This window comes from Artemia franciscana, chromosome 16, assembly GCF_032884065.1.
Source record: "Artemia franciscana chromosome 16, ASM3288406v1, whole genome shotgun sequence".
NCBI lineage: Eukaryota > Metazoa > Arthropoda > Branchiopoda > Anostraca > Artemiidae > Artemia > Artemia franciscana.
This window is the reverse complement of record NC_088878.1, coordinates 11,128,968-11,145,449: the sequence shown is the minus strand read 5'-3', so window position 1 is coordinate 11,145,449 and position 16,482 is coordinate 11,128,968. Positions and strand designations below refer to the sequence as shown.

The window sequence follows — 16,482 nt, the reverse complement described above, 5'->3', positions numbered from 1 at the left end:
ATATTTCAAGCACCTATCAAACAGTTCGTGGTAACGAACTGTTGTAAGGAGCGACCCGGCTCAATAGTAAACGAAACTCTAAAAAACGGAATTTCGATGCTAAAAGATATATCAAAAGAATCGGATTTTTATGCTGATTTTAAATATATAAGTTTCATCAGTCTTTAGCGTAAAGAGCGGGGCGTCGAGGAGGAAAAACCCCTTTCATATACGGAGTAATTTCTGTTCGTTTTAAGTTTTAATGTTGCTCCTTACTTTCATTTCAAAAAACTTGTTTTTTATTTAATTTAATAATGAGTGAAATGGTGCAACCCAACATTTCAGAAACCTTTCAATCAAGTACGTAGCGTTACCTTTGCTGATCAGATCTCCGTAGGTGCGCGAGAAATAGCGCCGCTGAAACTGCTGGATCCACCATGGGTCTAATGTGCTCCAAAACTTCAGAAACTTCAGTCACTGCTAAAATTTGCTCTGTGTAACAACGGAGTGTCCCGATGTCTGAAAGAGAGCTGTGAATGCAAAGTCGTTGGCGTGCGAGATTGGATAAATTTTGAGAACTGTCGGATACTTTACAGAAAATGTAACTAAATAAGTTTTCCCTTTTATAGTCCACGTTTTTGCTTGTCTGTTTAGACCAAATTTCAAAAAAATACAAGATGCTTTTACAAATTCGGAAAACGAGTGGCAGAAAGCAAAATATTGTCTAAAAATTTATTTGGTAGATTTTCACCTAGCCTTTGACCAAGATCTTCGTTTTCTTATGCAGGGGTGCCAATTCACAAAAATATTGGGCGAGGGGTATGGAATTTCTAATCGAGCTACAGAAAAGTTATTTCTCAGTATCTGGGGGTTGATTTTCTAATTTGTTCAATGAAATTCAAAATAAAGTTGTTGCGAATATGTCCAAAATTTTTTTTTAAGACCTGGAGATATGTTATAATCAACTGAATTATTTAAATTCCTACTTGTAGACGTATTATTCAAAAGTAATTTCAACGATTGTTTTTTAATATCCTATTGAAGATAACACAGCTAAGCTTGTTCAACGAATATAACAAAAAAAATGTTTGATGACCTTTGAGGATACATTATAATTAATCGAATTATTTGAATTTCTACTAATTTAAATACAAAATACAAAAAATCAGGGATCAGCTTCAACTTTTACTTTTATAATATTTTTTATTTTATTTTATAATTAAATTTTATAATTAAATATTTCATAATTAATATTTTATAATTTTTATTTTATAATTAAAAGTAATTTAATGTCCTATTGACGATAATGCAGCTAATTTTAGGGCCGTAGAAGAGTCGTTATTAAAAAAATAATTAGCCATAAGTCTGGGAATTGTAGAGGCAGCTCAGTGTTAAGCATTGCGATAACAGATTATAATTAATCTGTAGTATAATTAATTAATTAATATTATTAATTAATGAAAATAAAATTCTAGTTGATTGACTTTTGGCTATCTCGGAAAGGGGCTAGGTTAGGAAAATGAAAATTTCACGGATGGGTCTAAAGTATGTCCCGGGAAGGTATTTTGAAGTACCCACCTCCACTCCTTCTCCCTCTAGGGGACCCTGAAATTTGCCTTAAATATATTCGCTGAACATATCAATGTTTTTTTTCAAATTTAGGAAATGTATTTGCATATCTTTAAAACCTTGAAAATTGTGATTGAGCAAAGTTTTGAGGCTGAAAACAATTTTGTGTACTTCATTCAAGCAGAAGATCTATTTTGCAAGGTTTCACTTTTATAACACACGTATTTTTAAAGATCATCAAAGGTTAGGGCCCTCTAGAGGGAGAAGGAGAGGAGGTGAGTACTTCAAAATACCTTTCCGGGACATACTTTAGCCTTTAGACTCATCCCTGAAAGTTTCATTTTCCTAACCTAACCCCTTTCCGAGATAGCCAAATGACAATCAACTAGAATTTTACATTAATTAAGTATAATAAATCTTTTAGTTATACATTATAATTAAAAGTAATTTAATGTCCTATTGACGATAATTTCAGGGCGGTAGAAGAGTGGTTGTTCAAAAATAATTGGCAGTAATTCTGGGAATTGTAGAGGCAGCTCAGTGTTAAGCATTGCGATAAAAGAGTATAATTAATCTGTAGTATAATTAATTAGCATAATTAATTAAGTATAACTAATCTTTTAATTAAAAATTATAATTTATAATTAAAAGTAATTTTATGTCCTATTGACGATAATACAGCTAATTTCAGGGCGGTAGAAGAGTAGTTATTCAAAAAATATTTGGCAATAAGTCTGGGAATTGTAGAGGCAGCTCAGTGTTAAGCATTGCGATAAAAGAGTATAATTAATCTCTAATATAATTAATTTATTAATTAATTAAGCATAATTAATCTTTTAATTATAAATTGTAATTTATAATTAAAAGTAATTTGATGTCCTATTGACGATAATGCAACTAATTTCAGGGCGGTAGAAGAGTAGTTATTCAAAAAATATGTGGCAATAAGTCTGGGAATTGTAGAGGCAGCTCAGTGTTAAGCATTGCCATAAAAGAGTATAATTAATCTGTAGTATAATTAATTAGTAGCCTATAATTAATTAAGTATAACTAATCTTTTAATTACAAATTGTAATTTATAATTAAAAGTAATTTTATGTCCTATTGACGATAATGCAGCTAATTTCAGGGCGGTAGAAGAGTTGTTATTCAAAAAATAATTGACAATAAGTCTGGGAATTGTAGAGGCATCTTAGTGCTAAGCATTGCGATAACAGACTATAATAAATCTATCAAAAGCCATGTTAGACAAATCAGCAGCCGAAATGGGTTTTGGTAGCATTTCCAAACCCATTTTGGTCAAAATGGGTTTGAAACTGTGGTGACGGTTCTAGTCAGTGAAGTTTCTGCTTTGCATTTTCCCTCTAGTGACTCTAATGGAATTTTAATGTACAAGCCTTTATAGCGACAAAAAGTTGTTCATAAAATGTTTGTCTCTAATTTTCTAAAATAATTAAGTAGCCTATTTAATATTGAAGAGGTGTGTACATCTGTGTATATCTATTGAGTATATCTATTGAGTATATCTATATCTATTGAGTATATCTATATCTATTATCTATTGATCTATATATCTATATCTATATCTATCTGTATATCTATCTGTATATCTATATCTATTGAGTATATCTATATGTATATCTATTGAGAGGTGTGTATATCTATTGAAGAGGTGTGTATATCTGTTTATATCTATTGAGTATATCTATATCTATTGAGTATATCTATTATCTATATATCTAAATCTATATCTATCTGTATATCTATCTGTATATCTATATCTATTGAGTATATCTATATCTATTGAGTATATCTATATGTATATCTATTGAGAGGTGTGTATATCTATTGAAGAGGTGTGTATATCTGTTTATATCTATTGAGTATATCTATATCTATTGAGTATATCTATTATCTATATATCTAAATCTATATCTATCTGTATATCTATCTGTATATCTATATCTATTGAGTATATCTATATCTATTGAGTATATCTATATGTATATCTATTGAGAGGTGTGTATATCTATTGAAGAGGTGTGTATATCTGTAAAACAAAGACAACAGTGCACTATTCGGAGATTGAAGAGTGATATTCTCCTTGTCTTTGGCAATTTCTCGTGAAAATACTGCTTCTGGCCTAAATCCGAAGCTTTTTTACTAACTACAAAATCTGTCTTTATTTAATTTCATTGTATTAATGAAGTGAAGTTATAAACAACGTGCAATAAATATAATGCGAAACATGAATATGAAAAAAATAAACATGTAAATTCTTGTATGGTTGCTAACATGTGTCTTTACATTTGGAATATCCCCTGTCTGACTTGTCCTCTAAGTCGCAAAATGACAGTTCGGAGCAATTATTCGCATTCCAGGAAGATTCTTCAACTTCTTAAATTTTTGTTTTTCAAGTGATTGTCTTAATTATGACATTAGTCCGTGTTGCTGTTGTATCAGCTCTGTATGAACTTTGGTTTTGCTACTACAGCTTTCTAATACAAACAAAAAGTTTGGGGTAAAACGATTCAAGGCTAATTCTTTATTTTTCAAGAAACAAACTTCAAAATTCAAATTCGTTTTTCTAGAAACAAAATCAAAAAAATGAAATTTTTGTTTTTCAAGAAATTGTCTTAATTATGACATTTAGTCCTTGCTGCTGTTGTATCAGCTCGGCATGAACTTTGTTTTCGCTGCTACAGCTTTCTAATACAAAAGAGAAAGTTTGGAAAAAACGGTTTAAAGCGGAATTTTTTGTTTTTCAAGAAACAAAACTCAAAATTCAAATTTGTTTTTCAAGGAACAAAATCAAAAAACTAAATTTTTGTTTTTCAAGAAATTGTCTTAATTATGACATTTAGTCCTTGCTGCTGTTGTATCAGCTCGGCATGAACTTTGTTTTCACTGCTACAGCTTTCTAATACAAAAGAGAAAGTTTGGAAAAAACGGTTTAAAGCGGAATTTTTTGTTTTTCAAGAAACAAAACTCAAAATTCAAATTTGTTTTTCAAGAAACAAAATCAAAAAATGAAATTTTTGTTTTTCAAGAAATTGTCTTAATTATGACATTTAGTCCTTGCTGCTGTTGTATCAGCTCGGCATGAACTTTTTTTTGCTGCTACAGCTTTCTAATACAAAAGAGAAAGTTTGGAAAAAACGGTTTAAAGCGAAACTTTTTGTTTTTCAAGAAACAAAACTCAAAATTCAAATTTGTTTTTCAAGGCACAAAATAAAAACACCAAATTTTTGTTTTTCAAGAAATTGTCTTAACTATGACATTTAGTCCTTTTTGCTGTTGTACCAGCTCTGTATGAACTTTGTCTTTGCTGGTTCAGCTTTCTAATACAAAGAAAAAGTTCGGGTAAAACGGTTGAAAGCTAATTTTTTTGTTTCTCAAGAAAGAAACATCAAAATTCAAATTTGTTTTTCAAGAAACAAAATAAAAAAACAAATTTTTTTTTGGAAGAAATTGTCTTAATTATGATATTTTGTCCTTGTTGCTGTTGTATTAGCTCTATATGAACTTTGTTTTGGCTGCTATAGCTTTCTAATACAAAAGAGAAAGTTTGAAAAAAAAAGTTCAAAGCTAAATTTTGTTTTTCAAGAAACAAAATTCCAAATTCAAATTTGTTTTTCAAGAAACAAAATCAAAAAGCAAAATTTTGTTTTTCAAGAAATTGTCTTGATTATGACATTTAGTCCTTGTTGCTGTTGTATCAGCTCTGTATGAACTTTGTTTTTGCTGCTACAGCTTTTTAACACAAAGAAGAAGTATGGAAAAGAATGTTTCGAAGCTAAATTTTTTGTTTTTCAAGAAACAAAATTCAAAATTCAAATTTGTTTTTCAAGAAACAAAATAAAAAAATAAAATTTTTGTTTTTCCAGAGATTGTCTTAATTATGACATTTAGTCCTTGTTGCTGTTGTATCAGATCTGCTTGAACTTTGTTTTGCTGCTACAGCTTTCTAATACAAAGAAAAAGTTTGGAAAAAAGGGTTCAAAGCTAAAATATTTTTTTTTGGGGGGGAGGGTAGTGGAGATAGTCACTTTAGAATACCTTCCCGGGTCATACTTTAGTCCGTAGACCCGCCCCTGAAGGTTTCATTTTCATAACCAAACCCCTTTCCAAGACGGCTAAAGTAGAATTTTACGAAGTTTACTGCTACTACTACTTAAAATTCACCACAGCACTAATCCACCTGAGGCCGATACAGCTCCACAGGTCCCTTCTCTATCCCAGCATATTCAAAGCGGCCCTCTTTACATCCTCCCAGGAAGTTCACATTTCCTTAGATCTTTCCTTACGACATCCTCCCATCCTACCCGAGCTGCTTTTTGTTTAGTCCCAGAAGGTTGGCCGAAAAGGACAATCATTGGCAATCTAGCATCCTTCATCCACAGAATGTGCCATAGCCATCTCAACCTTTCTTTAATTACAGTGCTAGAAAGAGAGATTGAACCAAACATTTCATATAGCCTTCCGTTATAAATACGGTCAGTCAGTCGGGAACCCAAAACAGTCTGTGGACAATATCTCGGGAAAATTTCTAGAAAATCTTCCTCCGTTTTTCGGAGCGCCCATGCTCCAGAATCATATTTGACCACTGTCATCATTGTAGCTTCTAATATTCTAATCCTGGTCACAGACTTATCTTCCTGTTCTTCCAAACTTTTCTTCAACTGTATTAAAAAACATGGGCCTTGGCTGTTCATATTTCAACATCTTCTCTGCACTCAACGTCTTTACTAATAATACTACTGAGGCAAGTGAAGCGGTCCACTTGATAGATCTTTTTGTTACCCATCGTCACTTTTTCATCTTCACTTATTAGCAGCCTTAGCTACTTAGTCTTCTTAACATTAATTAAATAATGAAAACAAGGTTTTTGTTTAACTAAAAGTAAGGAACAACATAAAACGAACAGAAAGTATTCCGTATAGGAAAGGGGCTGTCCGCTCCTCAACGCTCCGCTCTTTACGCTATTTTTTTTATATTTAAAAAAAAAAGTAGACTTGTGAGAAAGAGTCAAACTTTAGCGTAAAGAGCGGGGAGATGAGGAGGGGGCAGCTCCTTTCATATACGGAATAATATCTGTGCGTTTTAAGTTTTAAGGTTGCTGCTTAATTTTAGTTAAAAAAACTTCTTTTTATTTAATTTCTGATCGTTTTTAAATAATGCTGGGGAATCTGGCACCCCTTTCTTGGAAAATCTTCTTCCCAAATGGAAAATTTATCCATGGAAAGATCCTCTCGCGTAATCTTCTCTTCCCAACCACCCCATCACAAAAAATGCCCCGTGAAAACGTCTGTATGCTTCTTAAGAACCAATAGCCTACTATATGTAAACAATGAACAAAGCTCACAACTTCCTGCCCTTCTCTCGGAGGCTGCGGGGGATTAAGTCATCATCAAGGACTTGGTTATTAGATTTTTTTACTATATTGAACGAAATGGCTATCTCAAAATTTTGATCGGGTTACTTTAGGAAGAAATGAACGTAGGAGGGGGCCTAGTTGTTCTTAATTTTTTGTCACTTAAAAAGGGCACTATAACTTTTAGTTTTCCGTAGGAATGAGCCCTCTAGGAATATTATAGGACCATAGGACCACGAGGTCGATGTGATTACCCTTGGGAAGAAAAGAAATCCGTGATCTTTCATCTGGCAAAAAATACTAAATTCCACAAATCAGCTTTAAGGATCTCTAAATCTCGATGAATGGGCGATCTTATTTTGAGGAAATTTTGTAGAAGTTAAGTGCGATACTACAAAAGATATGTCTACTGCTATTACACCTCCCATTAGTAATTCTATTGCGAAAGAAGCTAAAAGATCAAAAACAAGTGTAACACCAAACTCTGTGAAAGTTAAAGATGTTTCATTTGACTCGAAATGAACTGTGAGTTGGAAAAACAAATGTGAAGGGGACGTAAGTTATAATATGCTGCTATTATATATTTTCTTGTTCAAACGCATAGAATCACAATTAAATATTAAACCTGCACATAATGTGCTTTGCGTTCCGGTCTCTTGGTAACATAACATACGAACCCAATGGAGTTCAGGGGAGACCGACCGCATCGGTTTCTCTGTCCCGATTTTGGCTTGTATTGTAGGAACCACTTTTGATTCGACAACTCTCAGAGCATGGATGACTTGGTGGAAATAAGTATTAAAATCAACGGTGGCTCAGGCATTGGAAGGGCCAGAGCAAAAAAGATGAAACAGAACTTTGATGCTGCTTGGGATGGAAGCAACTGTGGCAATATAAAGGGGAGTATTACATTTCTCCCAATTTTGCGTGTAGACCAACTTTTTGGAACAAGCATTTTTAGTGCTCTGTGATGACTGAATCTGAACGAAAGTCCAGACTGTAACTGGAAGACTAGGAATGGATAAGCATGAAAGTACGTGGTTAATATTAGAGGTATGACCACTAGTGTGGGTGTACGGAGAATCGAGGGACTTTGGCCAAATCTTAAAAGTGGTGGGGAGGCAATTCATAAAAATATCAGAATGAATATGATTCTCGTATGGGTTACAGTTAAGGTCCCCGGCAATTAGCCAATTACACATACGAAGCTCAAGAGACTCCAAATGTTGGCTTAGGGCTTCTGCTGCTCTTGAGAACTTTGTCAGAGAGACAATATTGTTGTAGTGAGTAGGCATGTATATTCTGAGGAACTCAATTCCCTCAAAAGAGGCGCACAACAGAATACTGCTTCTAATAGTCGGCTTTGCCAAAAGTTCCATCCTAGCGTATAATACCTTTTGAGTGATTTATATTAAAGTTTTGGGTACATGTAAGGCTTTTATCTGATCCTGTAGATAAGACAGTCAAAATTTGATATAAAAGGCTCGCAAAAATATTTATGCATTCGAGAAGAAATACACCGCATTTGCGAAAAGCACAATTTCCCAATTGAAAATGGAATTTCCTTGCCTTATTCTCGGTCACAAAATGTCTGTATTTTTGCTTTTTCTCTTTTATATTTGTAAGTAAATAAGAAGAAACTAAAATGTCGCATACTATTGAAGGTGTCTTGTTTAGTTGCAGGTCATGTGCCGATATTTGTCATAGAATGGCAGGGAAAGAAATCTTTATCAGTCTATTAAGTCTTCTTTTTCTCAAGCAATCAGTAGACGCATTTGATGCAGGTGAGTTAACCTTTTTTTGGTTCTATCTTCTTTAATACTCTATTGTACTACTCATATGCAGGTTCAGAAATATGTAGGCTTGGAAGAAATAGTGAAAGGGTTTAAACTTGCCCTGTACCTACCCTGTGACAAAACTGCATATCATTTCGTAATTTTTCTTTCATTTTTTTTTGTATTACGAAGTTTTCTTTCCCAAAAAAAAATGACTTTCTCCCCTGTAAGATTTCCATCCCATAGATGTCATGAGAACAATTTTTTTGCTAGATTTATAATTCCCTTGTCACTGCTTTTTTTTGTGTGTGTGTGTGCATGAAAGTGACTTTCTAAAACTGTATCGAAGCTCTGTGAAAAGTGTTCATTCAACATATTTTTCACGGCTAAGCTAATAAGAATGTAATTGGCTGCCAAGAGAAAATCACATAAAAAGGGATATTTCTAGTGTTGCATTACTTTTTCCATGGAGTTCTAGAAAAACGAATTGTATGGTTATCTGTGTCTGAGTTTTTTTTTTTTTTTTTTTTTTTTTTATGAGTATCAACAGCTTGTTTTTGGATGCATCACGACCATTCAGCTAAGGAGTGCGAACATTCGGGGAATTCAGATCGTAGAAATCGTTCTCATAGGACTTTTATTCCTTTTGTTGAGCCTAAGGTGCAGAAGTGGAACTGCAATGATTATAGAACTAAAGACTCTGCTCGTCCTTTTCTGGCACGACGAGCAGATCAGACGTTCTTATGAAAAAACGAAAAGAAGCTTGAAACGTGGTTCAAAAACTAGATGGAATGTGAAGGCTAGAGCAAATAAATTAATTAATTGACAACCATAAGCAGTAAAAGCTAAAAAACAGTAGGTCACATTGCTTCACTTCCAAAATATATTTAATGCCCAGAGTTAGTAATTTGGGAAAAGACTATGGGATATGTTGACTGGCTAAAATCTAATAGAAAATTTCACACATGATCTAGGATTGTACATCACTTCAAGGCTTTTTAACACCTGAAAAAGCATTCCTGACGCAAGACTTTGTAAAGCATTCGCATTCATAAAACTTATCTATGTCACATAGGCGCTGGAAATAGAGTATAGTACCTCAGAAATATGAAAACAGTAAGACAAGTCAGTCACCTTCCGAAGCAGAGAGCAAAGAATATGATAATACAGAAGAGGGTATCTTCAGAGGATAGCTAAAAGAAATCCTAGATTAAATATTCTCTTATCTAAGACTCATGCGTCGAGGCAGCTACCGAGCGAATAGAGATATTGGCTTTCTGTTTAAACAGCGTCTATGGGGTCAGTCTGCAGCAGAGTTATGAATAAACTTTACTGATCTACAAATTAAGAACAACACAGACTTTCGGAAGACGGAAATATCCTCCAAGAAAGAAAATTTCAAGCTTCGAATTCCACAATTGGTAAAAAAAGAAATTTAATGTTGATATTGTGCGGTGCATGGTTAATTTGCATTGCAACAGCCTGAGTATTAAAATTGCTTCTTGTATTATCCTCACCCTCCGTACCACCGCTGTGTCTTGCGAGAAGTTTTTTATAAGGTAAATTACTTCATTTCATGTCTACCATGGAATAAAAATTTAATTTACTTCCCCTGCTGTTAATTAAACATCACATTGCCAAGATGATCGTTTTTATTCAGTTCTGGACGATTTCTAAACAAATCTATACTTTAAATAAATACTAGATCTGTAAAGTACACACTTAATTATAATTATGAACTATAAATCCAAAAGAACTGACCAGTAAAATACTCTATTGAACAATTGACCCCCAAGGTTTTCATCAGGCAACTTGTCATTCTTCTCAGAAAACATCAAGCTTAAGTCAACTTCAAAGGAGTATCCAACAGAAAGGCTTTTTTTTTAAATTGGCTGGTTTTAGCACAAAATTTAAGCATACTTGTATTCGCGCAAGAATGTGCTTGTCTTTATAGATAGTAAGGTCCATAGGTGGTAGCTAACCATTCATCGAATCACCATTTACAAAACAGATCTAAATAAATTCTTCCCTTCGAAAAGTCGGTTCGTCATAAAAATGAGAGCTATTTCGTCGAAAAAATTTCATCAGTAAAAGAAACATAAAGAGGTTTAAAACTTTTTGTCTCCAAATGCATTAAAAAGTCATTTTTTCCTGTCGCTGAAAAAAAAATATACAAGTGAATTAATGGGTTAGTCATAGCATTAAAACTCAATAGCACTTCTAGATGGTCATGGGATATGCTCATGCTGAAGTTCATAATGTCGTAAAGGTCTTTGTAGGCTACGGCTATAAAACATATTTTGACTGCCTCCCCTTTCCATTTTGGTCGCAAAAAACTAAAATTGATCTGAAATAATAAAAAAATTGCACTTGTTCGCGGAGTTCAAGATAATGGTGGCTTTTTTTTACTCTGGCAAATCTTATAATCAATTTTCACCCTTCATACTTAAAACGCGTCCAAAGACAGTCTTATTAGGAGGACCTTTCTAGAACTTTGACTATTCAAGCCTAACGTTTTCTAACGTTTCATCATGAGACAACGCCTTCCTCTTCAAACGATTTAAAGCATGTGCTATAATGTGCATGTAAATAGCTGCAATAGAGTGATCGGAGTCAACGTAGTAGCGTGTCAAAACTTAATATAAAAAGGTAAAATTAAAGAATGTTCCTTGATTCTGTTTGGCTGATTTATTGTCATCGATATATATACGAGTAGAAAATTGATGGTCAGTTATATGACGGAGAGTCAGTGAAATACTGATTACAAAACTTGTGGAATATTTGATCTTTGATCTAAACAAATAGTGTTAAATAGAATCGTTTACCAGCGTTTAAAAAGGGCACCAGACGTCGCTAAGTCAAGGAGGATAAAGTTCACTGTGCTTCTCTTTAATAAGTTTGACAAATTTGGCCCTGGCGTACACAAAGTAGAGACTTATTTCCGTTTCAATAAGTTGGGCAAGTTTAGCTTCGCTTTTGTTTGTCATTAAATTTGTAAAGGCTACAACCAATACACAAAAAAGAAAGCTGAAAAGCAGATATTCTTTCCAATATCGGCATAATTTTATGCTGACAGTGACGTGTCTCCCCTATCCAAGTGCTGGCACAGAATGATGGTTTTCAGAATTTAAAGTGACGAAAAGTCCCTTTACAGAATAATATATTTCATCAAAAATCATTTTCCAGCCCATTGCATGTCGGAGTAGTAGCTCACAACTGTATATCGTGAGATTAATCGAATATGTACCATGTGATTTCGGAGCCAAAGTATTATTCTGAAATGATTATTTCTGCCACGTTTTTACCTTGTTCAGATTTGTCTGAACTTAGAGTTATCAACGTGACAAACTATTTTTGAGAGCTATACAATTTCGAAAAACGTGAATAACGTACACTAATTTTATGAGATAAAATAAGGAGTTATAAGAAAAATGGTAAGAATCTTGGCATTGTGGAGGGAGGGTGTGGGCCAAAAGTCTACCTCTCCCTGCCTACGTGTATATCTGCATATGTTTTTTTCTGGCAAAATAGCCGAGTGATGTTAAAATCGACGACTAATTATTCAGTGTCTCGGTGAAACGGGGCCAGCCTCTTCCTGGGTGTGCCTAGCGTGACCACAGCTTTTGATATCGTAGGACCAGCTTTGATTTTTTACTGAAGTACAATGTTGTATCAAGACAAGAGATACCTGGTTACTCAGATGCTTGTGAAAACCTATACAAAGGGGGGAGTGGAAGGGAATTGGAAGGGAACCGGTTCTCCTAGGTCAAGTGAAAATGACTGAAAACTGAAGAATGGGCCATAGATAAGATAGATAGGATTTATTGAAAAAGCCTGTGGGCCATATAGTACCATAAAGGTAATGGTATACTAAAGAATACTGACCTGTTTCTGTGGATGCTTGAGTTAGGTAGACTTACCTTAGTTTTGACAAGATTTTTGAACACATTAAATTTAGCTGGGGGCGGGCAAACTGGGTTGTAGAGGACAGTTGTCCCTCCCTGCCCCATAGCAAGTTACTCCCCTGTTGAATTCACTTTTTCAAAACGCTTTTTAACACGAAATCTAGTCTACAAAGAAAAGAAGAACACTTAAAGAAATGGAAGAAAAAAGTCTCAACACTGATAAAAAGGGTAAATATAAAAGAAAGGGCTACTTTATAACATATACCTTAACAAAAATTTTCCTGTTTGATTCAATGTAAAAGGTCATAGTCGTGAGCATAGCTAGAGGACTAGTTCCTCTCCTCCTATAGTTCACATTATTTCCCTTTAAAAATCCTCAAAACAGAGCGCGAAGCTAGGTTCGAACAAAAGGCAGTATGTCCACTTCCCTATCTGGCCAGTTCCCCCGTACCCACAGATATAATTGCCACATACACCCATGGCTATACTTGAACCAATTATCCTTTTTGTTGCAGCAAAACATTGCCAACAATGGATACGTTCAAAGGCGCAACCGTTTCCTTTTATATGGTTCAGGCTGGCGATCGTGCTCCACAAGTATCACGATCAGTCTTTTTAAGAATGGAGCATAAAGTATTGCTATCTTAAACCAGTGCGCTTGCGCACTTTCAATGCGCATACGCATGGATGTCGTGTAATGGAGACTGATGGCTACCAGAAGTACCAAATTCAATCCAGAGGGATCGTGAATGGCTTTTGAGTAGATGAAAATGATCGCATGACAACACTCTCACCTAATGAGAGGCTTCTTTTTCACTTAAATAAAGGTATTGATAGGGAAAGTAGTATGCTATGTCTTTACTCAAAGAGTAACTGAGAGAAAAATTTGTCAAGTAAAATGAAAATTTTATGGTCCTTCTGGTCCGAATTTGGAACTTCTGGTACAGTTTCTTGTACCAGACATACATCTGTATGTGCATTGACCGCAAGCGCACCGGTTGAAATTGGTGATACTTGGGCATTGCGCAAATGAGATCTGTAGACCACGTTCGCTACCTTGTATGTATCTTTCTGCTATCTCCGGTAATCCCAAAGCTTGTACACTATTATATACTAACAGTAATTATTTACTAATAGGTTGTCAAATTTATCTTTTAGCTCGTTGTTTAGCTGCTCTTGGTATGGAGTCTGGTGCAATTAAAGACGAAGATATCCAGGCAAGTTCTTCATTTGAAAATGGGAGTGTTGGACCTCAAAATGCAAGGTAGATTTGTTCTCAATACATATATAAAAACGCATACAATAAAAATGTTGTTTTCTTCAAGAAGGGCTCTCACCTTTTTGTCTGGTGTAACTATACATGACGTCCTACTTTTAATCCTTCCTTCTGTTGTTTATTTCTACACCTGTGCATCTCATCCTCCCTCTGTATTTCTATGGCTCTTTAAAACATAAAACAGACTCGCAAATAGCCTGAATATTTTACTTATATATTTAGAGCCATTATTAAGTCAATTTTGGATGTTTAATATTTGTTTTTATCCCAACTCCAAGAAAATATGTGATATAAGATGGGTGGCCGTAAAATATAAAACAGTCTAAAAAATATAAAGCTTAACCAGTGCTGCTTTGTACTTCAGCCCGTGGTCTGGCTCCTTCAAATTTTTTTTTGAAGTAAACCACATGTCCCTTAACCTCCGCAGTAGGGATCAATGCTTAAACTCAGCCCCAGATCAAGGTCGCGTTTTGCATTTTTCAAAGTTTTACATTTAATTAGTTATGCTACAAGAAGTATGATTTTGACCTTGTCATTTGTAGGATCTTTAGATGTAAAGGAATTGTCAAAATTATCAATAATTTTAGGAAGGAAATTGGGACTAATTTAGGTTCTGTTAAATAATTTAGAAACTTGTTAGGTTTCTATTTTTCCAAAATAGAATAAGCAATGTTTCAGTTACTGCAAAAAGTGAATGATTTATGCTGTAATAAGCTACTTTTGTGTGTCTACATCTTTTTTTTCATTTTCTTTTTTTTCATTTTTGTTATTTCCTCTACTGACTTTTTCCGCTTGTTTGTTTTTGTTTTTTTTTTTTGCTTGTGAGTATTATTGAGAGGAAATAATAATTAGATGAAACATTGCACACAGGTCAGCTAATTGTCTAATTACGGCCATATCTTCGATTTAATTGTTGTATTCCATGAATTAATGAAACAATGATTTTGTATACATTCAAAATTCATGGCCCATCATTCCCGTGTGGGGTGTATGCCCGCCAATGGGGCATGGTATTATCTCGGAGAGTCAGGGACAGGAAGTGCTTCTGCTGACTATACTTAAGAGCCTTAAGTGTCAAATAATGTTTGGTACTTGTGTATTGTTCAGAACACACTCAATATAACATACCCTTATCTAACCACTTCTATATATAGAATATTTAATTAGAATGTACCTGCATCGTAGTTTGTTTCACGAAAGAACCTAACTTCAATTATTAAGTGTGCTCTGAATAATACACAAGTACCTAATGTTTTTAAAGGGAATGACGTCATATTTATATCCATTTAAATATAAAAAAGATATAGTATTGCAATAACGTCAAACATTGTATTAAAGACGGAAATTTCTTACTCGATCCTAATCTTACATGGCTAACCGATAGTCCCCTGTTTTTATTTAGGGATATGTGGGATTTGAATTTCCTTTTTTGATCGAGATTAAAAACAAGATCGAGATTTTTAACTGAAAGTAAGGAGCGACATTTAAACTTAAAACGAACAGAAATTGCTTCGTATATGAAAGGGGCTGCTTCCTCTTCAACGTCACGCTCTTTACGCTAAAGTTTGACTACTTCTCTCAACTCTTCTTTTTAAAACAGTAAAAAACTTTAGCGTAAAGAGCGGGGCGATGATGAGGAAGCATCCCTTTCATATATGAAGTAATTTCTGTTCGTTTTAAGTTTTAATGTCGCTCCTTACTTTCAGTTAAAAAAAGCTTGTGTTTTATTATTTAATTTCTGAACGTTTTTGAATCAATGCATGTTTTGATTTTGGCTCTCCGCAGAAAATAATTAAAACGAAATTTGCATGTTTATTTTTTTGGCTAAATGGCTTTCTCATAGTTTTGATCGAATGATTTTGAGAAAAAAAGAGCGGGGGAGGAAGCCTAGTTGCCCTCCCATTTTTTGGTTACTTAAAAAGGCAACTAGAACTTTTAATTTTGTACGAATGTTTTTATTAGTAAAAGATATACGTAACTTATAAATTAGCTTATGTAACGAACTTTAGTATTCTCATGTTTTATTACATATATGAGGGGGTTCACCCCCTCGTCAGTACCTCGCTCTTTACACTAAAGCTTAAATTTTGTCCCAATTCATTAAGAATGACCCTTGAATCAAAAAAGCCGTAGAATAAATAGTTGAAATTACTAAAAATACTTTATCGTAAAGAGCGAGGTATTAGGAGAAGGTGAGCCCCTCATATACGTAATAATTTATAATAGAAATTTTCTTCCCCCATGACAAATTCCTCGATGGAAAGCTCCCCCATCATATCCCCCTCTTCTCAACCCCTCCCCCAACCAAAACATCCCCCTGAAAACGTCTGTAAACTTCCCAATTATCATTACTATATTAAGCACTGGTCAAAGTTTGTAACTTGTAGCCCCTCCCACGGGGACTGTGGGGGAGTAATTCGTCCCCAAAGACATAGTTATAAAGTTTTTCGACTACGCTGAATATAATGGCTATCTCAAAATTTTGAGCCGTTGACTTTGGGAAAATAATTAGCGTGGGAGGGGGCCTAGGTGCCCTCCAATTTTTTTGGTCACTTAAAAAGAGCACTATAACTTTTCATTTCCGTTATAATGAGCCCTCTCGCA

General features: G+C 34.3%; 1 protein-coding gene across 1 annotated transcript in view; it reads left to right on the top strand.

The window, feature by feature from the left end:
* The first annotated feature begins 441 nt into the window (after nt 1-441).
* LOC136037067 (discoidin domain-containing receptor tyrosine kinase B-like) overlaps nt 442-16,482 on the top strand; it is a 184,432-nt gene continuing 168,391 nt past the window's right edge. The window contains exons 1-3 of the mRNA XM_065719504.1: nt 442-580; nt 8,600-8,706; nt 13,761-13,866. Coding sequence (XP_065575576.1) covers nt 8,631-8,706; nt 13,761-13,866 — 182 coding nt within the window. The 5' untranslated portion in view covers nt 442-580; nt 8,600-8,630. The remainder of the gene's footprint in view (nt 581-8,599; nt 8,707-13,760; nt 13,867-16,482) is intronic.